The sequence below is a fragment of the Triticum aestivum genome, chromosome 6B, assembly GCF_018294505.1.
Source record: "Triticum aestivum cultivar Chinese Spring chromosome 6B, IWGSC CS RefSeq v2.1, whole genome shotgun sequence".
Lineage (NCBI taxonomy): Eukaryota > Viridiplantae > Streptophyta > Magnoliopsida > Poales > Poaceae > Triticum > Triticum aestivum.
The window spans coordinates 131,212,100-131,224,321 of NC_057810.1; the positions used below are offsets into that span (position 1 = coordinate 131,212,100).

The window sequence follows — 12,222 nt, forward strand, 5'->3', positions numbered from 1 at the left end:
TTTGTGTTTCTATACTTCACCCATTTCAGTTGTTTACTCTGTACGAGATATCACATTACTCAAGGATGTTCAGTTCATAGATAATCATGTCTAGTGTCCACAACGGGATATTATGTATTCTGACTAATAGAGTGTTGTGGTGCCATGTACTAACTGCTAAATTTACGTTCTGCTAAATCGGTTCAGAAAAAAAAGTGGTTCTTCAGACTGAACCCGGCCCACTTCTTTTTCACGTGCTTATGATAGGCTGCTCTGCTCCAGGAAGTTTTATGGTTGCACGCTTGCTGCCTCCTCCAATTTTTTTGAAATTCTCATTATTATATATTCGTTCCTTCTCTTCTTTCTCAAACTCATTGAATTACAGCTTCATGTCTAGTGATAGTTTTTTTAACTTGATCCTACAACTGATCTGTGTGCCCATCCTATGCTATTTTGACAGAACACCCAAGGCCAAAAAGTTCCTTTGGCCCAAATTTGCAATCCATGAATATGACGAGGAAACAATCGGAACAAGAACGGAGCCGAGTTCCAACTGTTAGAACCTGACCTTGTACGCTCGTGAATTTGTTTATTTTGTATCTTGAGCAAACTGTTAAACTGGGGCTGATGCAATTTATATAAGCACATGACCTAGTGTAGTTTTCAGTCGCCTGTTAAGCAGTAGAGTAGTAGAGACATAGTAAGTGTCAGCATGTGGTGTAGCTTGACACAGGATCAGACGGCGCACTGACTGTAGAGCACGTGCAGGTACTGCTGCATCGACAGCAGGGTTGTAAAAGGGTGAGGTGCATCGTGCAGAAAACCACCCCCAACTACTCACTCCGAAAAGAATACAAAGAACTGTTTTGATTGACAGCAGGGTTGTAAAATGGTGATGTGTTTGTGACGCAAGAACTCCTGTTCATGGTCACGAACTGTTTTGATTGAGTCTTGTTTTCCCCAATAGATGAGTCCATCCCTGTCAAGTCACCATATTCAATGAAGGCATAGGCCTTTTGACAAAAGTTTTGCTCTTTGTGGAGAGTTCAAATATACCTTCGTTTCAAGTGTTGGTTCTCATTAGACTATGGGGCATGATCAAAGATTGACTTCAACTTCTAAGTATTATTAACACCTCTACTTGGCACTTTTTTTGCGGGGACCTCTACTTGGCACTTGATGCGCTCTGTTAAAGAGTGGTGGGTCATGGCTCTCTTCGATGAATTCTTCTTGGGCACCATGGATCTCGGGCGCCTGAACTATTGGGTCATCACTCTTATCCCCAAAGTACCGGGCGCGGCGGACATTCGCCAGTTCCGGCCTATCACTGTGATCAATGTGATATTCCGGTTCCTGGCCAAAGGGTACGCCAATACGGTGACCCTGTTAGCTGACTCGATCACTCACCCCAATCAGTCGGCCTTCATTTAGGGTCGATTTATTCTGGATGGGGTGTTGGTTTTCCGCGAGGTCCTTCATGAGGTCCGCTCCAAGCACCAACGGGTGGTCTTCCTGAAGCTCGACTTTCATAAAGCCTACAACACTATTCACTGGCCCTTCCTTCGGGAAGTATTACTCTGCAAGGGCTTTGATGACCGCTGGGTGACCAGAGTTATGCAGCTTGTCTCCTGCGGTCGGACCGCCATTAACATTAACGGTGAGATTGGCCCCTTCTTGCCCACGCTTTGTGGGGTTTGCCAAGGCGACCCATTCTCTCCGCTCCTGTTTAACATGGTGGTAGACGCCCTTCTTGACAAGGCCAAATCGGCCGGCCATATTCATGGTGTGGTCCCACACCTAGTAGGAGGGGGATGGGTCTCCCTCCTCCAATTTGCCGACAACACCATAATAATGGTCGAGGGCTCCGTGACCGATATTGCCAACCTGAAGTTTTTCCTCATGTGCTTCCAACAGATGTCCAGGCTTACCATCAACTTCGATAAAAGCGAAGTGATGATTCTGGGATACCCCCCGGACGAGGCCCAGGGCATTGCTGACCGGCTTATTTGCCGTCTGGGTTCTTTCCCCACAACTTATTTGGGGATCCCCATTAGTGACTCGCGACTCATCGTGGCGGGCCTCCGCCCTTCCATGACCCGAATGCAACACCGGGTCGAGCCCTGGAAGGGTCGGTGGCTCTCGAAGGTGGCGAGGGTAATCCTCATCAACTCCTCGCTTGCCAGCCTCCTCTGGTTCCTCATGAGCTTCTATAGCCTACATGAGACGCTCCACCGGGAGGTTGTTAAGTATCAGTCCAGGTTTTTCTGGGATGGCGAGGGGGACAAGCAAAAGTACCATATGGTGAGCTGGCCTGACATTTGCAAACCCAAGGACCAGGGGGATCTGGGGATCTTGTCTTCTCAACGCATGAACATTGCCCTCCTGACCCGTTGGCTATGGCGTATCGCCAACGGGGAGCGCGGCCTCTGGCTCACCATCATCCAGAATAAATACCTTCGCGGCCAGCCTCTAGCTTTCTGCCAGCGCTCTGGTGGATCCCAGTTCTGGTAGGCAGTGATTCAGCTCCTCCCCGTGCTTCGTATTGGCACATCCATCTCAGTGGGTTCCGGGTCCTCGACCCTATTTTGGTTCGACCGCTGGCTAGGGGACTCCCCCCTGGCCGCCCGCTTCCCGGGCCTATTTGCCATTGCGGCTGACCCCCAGATCTCCGTCGAGACGGCCCTTATTGACTTAGGGTGTCTTGCCTTCCGGCGCCCCTTTGGCCCCCATGAGGTTGACGCGTGGGACGCCCTTCTCCAGGACATCACTCTCCTGCTGATGGATGTAGAGGGCGCCCCTGACTCCATGTCGTGGCACCTGGAGCCTTCCGGCCGCTTCTCCACGAAATCTATGTACGCGGCCATCGCCCCTTCGCTGGTCCCTGAGCCCTTTAGCCTGATCTGGGACATTCGCCTCCCCCTAAAGATCAGGATATTCCTTTGGCAGTGGATCCGGGGACGCCTCCCCTCTGGGGTTAAAGTCCGCAAGCGTAATGGCCCAGGGGACGGGATGTGTCCCTTGTGCGTCATGATTGAGGACTCGAACCACATCTTCTTCTCATGCTCCACTGCCCAGTTCCCGTGGCCGTGCTTCCGTGAAACGGTCGGCGGACGATGGTGTAATACCAACTTCCCCGACTTACTTGCTGAGATCCACGCCTCCTCTCCTCGCTACCGCCATATTAGATGGTTGTGCATTGGAATCCTCGTGTGGACGCTTTGGAACATTCGCAACAAGCTTGTCATTCAGAAAGTGCCTCTGCGACGTGCGACTGACGCGATCTTCATAATGTGGGGCTATTTGCAGCTCTGGCGGCCGCTTAGCCGCCCCCAGGACTGGATCGTCATCAACACCCTCCTCGCCGACCTTCGATCAATGGCCTTCCGCATGGCGCCCCCGCTTCCGCCACCTCCGCTGGAGCCTGATTAGGCATGCTTCTCATGTGGCGGTCTTTGTGTGTGTCCTTTTGTTTCTAGGGCTTGTTGAGCTGTGCCCTTAGCACTAACCCTCCTGCTACCTTATTTGTGTGTGTGACTTTGGGTGTGTGTGTGTGTGTGTGTGTGTGTGTGTGTGTGTGAACCTTGTTGGATATTTGGCTCGGGCGGTTTTCTTTATATATAAAGCGGGGCGAAAGCCTTTTTCGGTAAAGAGTGGCGGGTTGCCTTATGTGACACAACCATCCCCAACAGAAAAGTGATGGCTTCCCTCTCAATGCTTTAGCCCCATGAACAATTTGGAATGGAAGAAATGCCCGGGCTTCCCAACGCAAGAGCGCCCTGCCAATGGCTCTTCTCCCCAACAATAAGAACGAACTGATACTTTGGGTAGCCGCAGGGGCAGAAAAATCAGGAACAATCATGTTGGGTGAGTAATAGCCTTATTTTGGTTGGGGTGTTGTAACACGAACTTGAACTCTTTTCTCTTCTTAATTAATGGATTAGGCAAATCTTGTAGTTCCATTTCAAAAAAATATATGGCTAACACATGCCACTACTTTTGGCCAATTATTCATTGTAACTCACCGGATCTCGGTTCTGTTACAGAGTTATTTGGTTTTGCATTACTGCCAAGATTGAGGGCTCTAAATTACTAGAAATAGTTTAATAAATTATATGAATTATCACTAAGCATCAGGCTGATTGCTTGTTCAAAATTCTTATGTTTATGCAACTTTGGATGCAATCAAGTGAAGAGTGAAGAGGAAGGACAAGACTGTGTTGGAGAAGGCAATGTGTGTTATCAGATTGCTCCATGTGTGCTTGATCTTCCTTAATGTGCAATCGGTAGAGAAGAACCCTACTTTAGACATGTTTGATGTGCATTCATCAATACTTACTATTGTCACAGGTTACCCCATTGTCTAGGTCGTCCTTAACTACGAACATATGGTTATCCATGAGTTTGTTGACAATGCTGAGGAGGAGAGCCGTATCAGAGCATCACCAACAACATCTCTATAATTTGGTGATCCAAAACCAACTTTAGGTGTGGAGAGAGAAAAGTTTTGGGTTAGCAATTTTTTTTTTCGCATTTTAGCAACCATATAACCGATGCCCTATAACTTGAGAACCACATGAAATATGGCGATCCGATGGCGAGGAGCTCGGAAGGGATGGTTGCACGGTACTCGGGGATGGCAACGGGAGTTTGGGAATGGCGATGAGGTCCTCGGGGGCGGTGGCATGGTGCTCGGGGCAACAGCGGGAGCTTAGGAATGACGATGAGGTGCTCGAGGACGGCGACAGGAGCTTGGGGCACGCGGCAGGGGAAAATCTGACGGTGTGGAACACGGTGGGATTGGACAGTCGAAATTGGGCGGGACAGGGCGATGGCGGCCCGAGCTCGGTGGCGATTGTGTGGGTTGTGGCGGTGCCCCCCCCCCCCCCCCCCTCGAGTGGCAACATTGAGCGGTGGGGTGGCAGGGCTTGGGGGCAACCAAGGGAGTGGTAGTCGCGGTGGCGGCCGACGACCAAAATTGGCTGACCCAGTGGGGCGGGTGAGGCAGCGATGAATGTTCAACGATTGGCGGTTGGGCTCCCGACGCATCACTTTTGGTTTTTACCTAAAAATTTGCACGGTATGGCTATAGGGCGGCTTTTGAAAGTGTTTTTCTGGCCCTAAGACCCGAAAGGCCGTTATTGCACATTATTGTTGGAGATGCTCTTAGTGATTTGCCTGTCTTTGAGGTGTATCTATTGTTGTATTCTATGTCTTTTCCAGGTAGCTGTCGCGTTAGTCGGAATTGACGATGCAGCTTGAGGCCAGAAGATTGCCCAGCTCGTATGTGATAATGAATTAATGATGCACTTGTCGATGCAGTCTTCGACTGAACGCTGATATATTGCAGGTGTCAATCAAAATGTTAAAGAATTACGGCGGCTCGTTTTGTCAACGGTGTGATCGTCTGGTGGTCTAGGAACCTTGACGTAATTTTAATTATATTAACGATGCTTTATACTTTCGGTGAACTTTTATAATATATCTAAATTCTTTTTGAAAAAAAGAGAAATCTCATCTTTTCCCGTGAACAGAAAGATAAGACATTCAGTCACGCTGGGGCAGGACCGCAGGACATAACTGACAATGGTTGGTTTTCTCGTGTGATTTCTTTGTTGCTTCAACCACTGACCACTCCCCCCATTGTGGCCGCCTGCAAACACGCCGTCGCTGCCCACTTCCTCCGTCGCCCCATCTCTATTCCTCGTGGATGTGCCTCTCATCTTCCTTCGAGCGCCAGCTTCGCTCCGCGCCATCCACCGACCAGGTCGCCGGCCACCACCGCGAAGGGCGCCGGTAGGACGGACCCTCCGCTGTGCCGCGACTGCATTCCACCCACCCTCCCCCCGGTCTCCAGCATTGTTGTGACAAGAGAACCCCCATGGCCTGCGATTAGGGGAGTGGAAACTGCATGATTCGGTGAGTCCAAGGTTAGATTTCTGTGCTGAATGTTCGATTGTTGAGTAGAAAGCAAAATGATTTGCCATCCCATCTGAATTTGATTACAGATTTACAGATTTGATCTGCTCCTAAGCCTGGAAAGGAAGTTCAGTCTAGTTCCAAGTTGGGCTGAGTGTCTGACCTCCGTCCGTTATCCACCCTTGTCGGCACCGACATTCGCAATCTGCGGCAATGCCATGCGTGCGACCCGGCTCGTCCTCCAGCACCGTCTCCGCACGCGCCAACCAGCAGCTGCTAAACAAACTCAAGGATCATCTGGACTCTGGGACGCTCCAGCCGGAGCGCGCACACCAACTGTTCGACAAATTGCTGCGCCAAACGGTTCCGGTATCAGCGTGCGCACTCAACGGCTTATTTGCTTCCCTCGCGCGTGCGCTGCCCTCCGCTGCCTGCACCGACGGCCCTGCTCTAGCCATTGCTCTCTTTAACCGCATGGCTCGAGAAGGCCACCAGGTGATAACGCCCAACATTTTCACCTACAGCATACTAATTGACTGCTGCTGCCGCTCGCGCCGCCCAGAGCTAGGGCCCGCCTTCTTTGGCCGCCTCCTCAAGACAGGCCTCATGGCGAACGTCGTTACCTTCACCAGCCTATTCAAGTGCCTCTGTGACATGAAGCGGATGGACGAGGCTGTGGGAGTGCTGCTTCACAGGATGCCCGGAGACATGCCTGATGTCATCTCCTACTCAACAATCCTCAAGGGCTTCTGCAATGAGGGGAGGAGCCAGCTTGCACTTAATCTGCTCCAGATGATGGTCAAAAAAGGAGCTGGCCACTCACCCAACGTGGTATCATACAACATGGTAATCGATGGCTTCTTTAAGGAGGGTGAAGTAAGCAAAGCATGCAATCTATTCCATGAAATGAAACAGCGGGGGGTCGTGCCTGATGTGTGGACATATAATTCCATTATTGATGCAATGTGCAAAGCAAGAGCAATGGACAAGGCAAAATTGGTCCTAAGACAAATGGTTGATAGTGGGGTTCAACCGGATATTGTGACATATAATAAACTGATCCATGGATATTCCATTTCGGGCCAGTTTGAAGAGGTCGTTAGGTTGTTGGACAAAATGAGAAGTCAAGGCGTCAAACCAACTGTTTTTACTTGCAACACAGTCATGGACTACCTTTGCAAGCATGGAAGAATCAAAGAAGCTGCAGAATTTTTTTATTCCATGGTTGAGAAGGGCCATAAACCTAATATAGTCTCATATGCTATTATGTTTCGTGGGTACGCTAAAGAAGGATCCCTTGTTGAAATGACTGATCTCTGTGAGCTGATGGCAAGAGATGGTATTGTACCCGATCTCCATTGTTTCAACATACTGATTAATGCATATGCTAAGTGTGGGATGATGGATGTGGCTATTCTTTTCTTCAAAGACATGTTGAAGCAGGGAGTGAACCCTGATGAAGTCACATATTTAGCTGTGATAGCCGGGTATTGCAGAGTGGGCATGATGGATGATGCTATGGAAAATTTCAATGAGATGATCGGTATGGGAGTACCACATAACGCAACTGTTTACAGGTGCATGATTCAGGGTTACTTAAATCATGGTGATTTCTTGAAAGCAAGGGAATTGATTACTGAAATGAAGACCAAGGGTATCCATCCTAGACCGCGGAAAAGCCAAGGAATTGATCCAGGGTACCTCATGACGCAACTGTTTACAGGTGCATGATCCAGGGCTATTTTCGTCATGGTGATTCCTTAAAAGCCAAAGAATTGATTACTGAAATGAAGAACAAGAATGTTGGTCATAGGCTGCAGAAGGGTAATGGTAATGGAAGGATAAATTATCTTTGACTTGGTTATCCGCACTGGTGAGAGGCCTGATGCTATTACATTTACTTCAGTTACCGGTGGATATTGCTTAGTTGCCAAGATGGAAGCTCTCAGAATACCTAATGCGCTGGTATCGGTTGGTGTGAGGCCTAGTTTAAGTATGCAGCACTTCTCAGTGGCTGCTGTAAAAATGGAAGAACTGATGTTGGGCGAGAGTGTTAACCTTTATCTCACAACTTATGTTTCTGGCATCATATTGGATGGAGAACATTGCTGCATTATTTCAATTATTGTTGCAGCAAAACCTTTTTACTGTTTCATGTTTTATTTTTACTGGCACATTGACTTGATAGTTAAACTGTTTTGCTAAGAAGCTACTCCCTCTGTCCCAATATAAGTGAATTAGTACAACTTTGGTACAAAGTTGTACTAAATCAAAAACACTTATTTTGAGACGGAGGGAGTAAATGTAAATCAGATTGGTACTTCAGTTTAGTTTTTGGTAAACGTTGCATGTCGGCATCAAAGTAAACTAAGTAATTACAAATTACTAGAGTGTTGCCTGATTAGATAGCTGATGTGATGGAACTGAAAATATAATGGTGTTTTTGGCGTGTACGTTTTAACCCAATGTATTTTTTTCTGTCAGATCCAGATTAGCTTGACAAAATGAAAAGCTAATGTGTTTTTTGTTGACATTGATTGCCAATTGAGTTTTACTTAGTTGCCCGGTGACGGTGCTGTCTATACACCACAGGTTCGGAAACAGATCTCACCAAAGGACAACTCTCATTTGGTACAGTTCTTGCCCTTACAATACTGTTTTGCTACAAAGGCTTGAAGTTCTCGCTCTGTGATACTCACTGATAGTCAGGGATTAAAACACCTATTCGCTCTGTGATACTTGCTGATATTCACAGATAAAAACATGTATTTGGTATATACTAAAAATATCTCTGTGATTACCATAGAATTGAGCAACATGTGATGCACGAAAATATGTTACTCAACTATACTAAAATCAGAAAATGTTGATGTCTGGATAATATTGTAGAAGTCTCGATGAGGCTACCAAATGCGTGCATCTGAACAATTTATCCGGTGTGAGATGGCTTATTATTCGAGGATGTTCAGTTCATTGATAAGGTGTTCACGAAGGAATATTCCATCACTAAAGCAGCTCTCTGAAAGACAATATGCCATTCTGGAGGTGTGCCAATTCAACTATGAAAAAGGTGTCTGTTGAGACTGAATCCCTTCTTTTTCATGTGCTTATAATTCGAAGTAATTAATGGAGGGTGCTTTTTAGACTGCTCTGCTCCAGAAGTTTATGGTTGCAAGCTTGCTGTCTCTTCAAAACATTCTGAAATTCTCATTTGATTACCATTATATCTGCATTCATTTCTCTTATTTCTGGAGCTCATTTGATTACAATTTCATGTCTAGTGATAGTTTCTTCTTTCTATCTTGATTTTCATCCTATGCTATATATTTAGATTAGTCCCTTACTCCCTTCGGCACACTTTGTTTTTGGAACTATTACTTTGGCACACACTTGCAATCTATGAGTATGATACGAATCAATCTGAAGAACGGAGCCGAGTTCCAACACGATCCGATAAAATTTGCAACTTGGATATTCAGTGATACAGGAGCGTAAGTAAACTTTGAGAAACATCTGATAACATCACAATGTAAGCTAACAGACTGACGATGAGGGGATTCAGGTGAGGGAAGACTGGCACTGTTATCTGGCCTCGCCTCTATTGTACAGTATTGCATGAGGCGTGCTCAGCACGAGACAATTTATTATGCGTACAAGAGGTTGGCAAATAAAGCGAACTGGATACAGATTGCCAGCTTCAGAGGCTGAAGCTAAGGCGACGAAGTACCAAAATTGTTCAGAGTATCATCTGTTTCATCAATGGAATTGGCACTCAACAAGTTTCAGTAGGCTTGATTGCACACCTCTCGTTTACGAAAGATGAAAATAAATTTTGCTAGCACTTCGTATCAAAACGAAATAATGGAACCACATGCGTCTGTTACTTTGAGCTCAACTGAAATTTGTACCATAATCCTCTTGCTCCAAAGATTGAGTAGACAATAATTTCTTGTAATCTTAACTAGGAAGTAAACAAGAGCCAAATGAATATACATGAAAAATTCTTAAAAGTAACACAGAAATTTCTAGTTCCAGCCCTTACATAAGTAGCAAACCACGAATTACACATAATTATTAGTGACAACGGCAAAGTCATGGAGGTTTAAAAAGATAAGAAGGCTTATTTATGAAGTAAATATGGGAGTGCAGCACGCAGTATTCACTCCAGGAGGGTATTGACAATGGATTTTACGTTGAGCTTCTTGAGGTCAGTGTAAGACTGACCACAGCCAACGAACATGACAGGAGCTCCAGATACATACACCATGGAAAGCGCTGCTCCAACCTTGTCATCAATGGTGTCAAACTTGGTAAGCAGGATGCCATCTATCGATCTAGCAGTGGGAGCAGTGGAAAGGTCTGTCAGTTTCTGGCTAAACTTGGTGAGCTGATCAACAGCATCATTTCCCACCAGCGCTTCTCCCACAAACAAAACCAGATCCGGGTTATTGAGATTGATGAGCTTGGAGAGTGCCCTCATGAGTGGCTCATTGTCTTGCATACGCCCGGCAGTGTCGACAAGAACAACGTCTGATTTATTCCGAGTGGCTTCCTGAATCGCACCCTTGGCCACTACAGCTGGATCCCTTTCGTATCCTTTCTCAAATATTGGAATCTGAAGCCTGCGAGCATGTGTGCGCAGCTGCTCAACAGCGCCAGATCTAAAGGTGTCACATGCTGCCAGCGTGACACTAAGATCATGCTGAAGAAGCCAATAAGCAACCTTTGCGAGGTTAGTGGATTTGCCTACCCCATTAACCCCAACAAAGACGATGACATATGGCGTGCCACGGTCCTTGGCAGCATGAACATCTCTCAGTACGTCAATAGATCGCCTTGGGGTCAAAATGCGGACCAGAGCCTCTTCCATAGTTGCCTGAACAGAAGAGGATATCCGTGTGAACGACCCAAGCTTCTTGCCTAGGAGGCTAGCCGCAACTGATTCACAGAGCTTCTCTGCAATTTCCTCGGCTACATTCTTGGTCATGAGCCGGTCTTTCAGAGATTTGAGTGCAGGTTGCAGATCAGACTCCTTCAGTTCTGCATTGCTACCTGCAATGCTCCTGAACATTGATGAGAACCACCCATCCTTTGCTGTGCTCCTCACAGCTTCATCCTTGTCCATCATGCTCTTCCCCTGGTTGACAGCCGTCTGCTTCCCAGCCCCTCCGCTATGATCCGCCGGGTTGGAGTAATCCAACTTCTTCTCGGATGGTTTCTTATCCTCGGGTACAGGTTTCTTGTCTCTCCCTGGTCTCGGTTTCTTATCCTTGTGCACAGGTCTCTTCGGCTTGTCTCCGCCTTTATCATTGTGCGGAAAAAATATCTTTTTTATGTTTTCCAAATTAAAAGCCCCGTTGTTGGGACCTCCTTCCTCCTCCCTTTTCACAACACCACCACCATGGCCGGTATGAGAATTCTCTTCCAAACCATTGACGCTACCATCTGCTGCTGAGTTGTGCTTCTCCTGCCGGGAAGGTTCACCATCGGAGTCATCCTTCCCAGACTCATCACCCGTCTTCTCACCCTCACCACCACCACCACCGCCACCGCCACCATGGGGCTGGAGAGCGCCAGGGGATGAAGCTGCTGGAGCAGGCTTCGCGGAGACGGAAGGTGGACGCGACGCGCGCGCCTCGGCCTCGAGATGGAGCTGCCGGAACATCTCGCCGAACTCGTCATAGGACGCGCGGCGCGGCTCGTAGATCCGCGCGAAGTCGGCGCTGACGGCGGCCAGGAGGTCGTCGACGTACAGGAGGTGGAGCACCCGCCGGTACACGGCGACGAAGACGAGCCCGAGCGCGTTGTCGTAGGCCCACCTGAGCGCGTGCGGGCCGTGGGTGAAGCCGGCGGAGGCGAAGCGGCCCTCGAGGAGGAAGGACCGCACGAGGGCGTCGATCGGGGAGCCCTTCAGCGCGGCGGCGGCGCCGGCCAGCGACCACAGGATGAGGCCGCCGCGCGTGAAGATGAGCAGCTCCTCCAACATCTCGCCGGCGATTTGGTGGCGGAAACCCTGGGATTGCCCGCGGCGGCGAACTGAATACCGGTCGCGCGAACTGAATCGAAAGACTGGGTAAGGCGTGGGGTTACGGCTGGCCTGGGCCTGGGCTATGTAGCGCCGAAACGGACGTACCCTGACCCGGACTCGGACACTCTCAGTCTATCCGAATCTGAATATACTTTGGTAAAGAACAAAAAAAAAAATCGGGTGAAAGAGCACGAATTTGAATACAGTACTACAAAATCGGGTTTCCTCAAAAAAGGTAAAAAAAAATTGAATTTGGTTATTAATCCTAAATTATGACAAGTTAAACCAATCCTACTTCT

The 12,222-nt window shown here is 48.0% G+C and overlaps 2 protein-coding genes across 3 annotated transcripts; one reads left to right on the plus strand and one right to left on the minus strand.

Annotated features, from left to right (window-relative positions):
• The first annotated feature begins 5,567 nt into the window (after window positions 1-5,567).
• Window positions 5,568-7,961, plus strand: LOC123136133 (protein Rf1, mitochondrial). 2 transcript variants are annotated; one of them, XM_044555444.1, is made up of 2 exons: window positions 5,568-5,906; window positions 5,985-7,961. In XM_044555444.1, the coding sequence occupies exon 2, from the start codon at window positions 6,109-6,111 to the stop codon at window positions 7,624-7,626; it is 1,518 nt and encodes a 505-aa protein (XP_044411379.1). In that variant the 5' UTR covers window positions 5,568-5,906; window positions 5,985-6,108; the 3' UTR covers window positions 7,627-7,961. The 2 variants fall into 2 exon arrangements, with proteins under 2 accessions (XP_044411379.1, XP_044411378.1); XM_044555443.1 differs by having other exon boundaries at window positions 5,568-5,895.
• Window positions 7,962-9,825: 1,864 nt separating this feature from the next.
• Window positions 9,826-11,963, minus strand: LOC123136135 (signal recognition particle receptor subunit alpha). Its single transcript, XM_044555445.1, has one exon. It carries the CDS (start codon window positions 11,879-11,881, stop codon window positions 10,055-10,057), a length of 1,827 nt encoding a protein of 608 aa, XP_044411380.1. The 5' UTR covers window positions 11,882-11,963; the 3' UTR covers window positions 9,826-10,054.
• Between the last annotated feature and the right edge of the window lie 259 nt (window positions 11,964-12,222).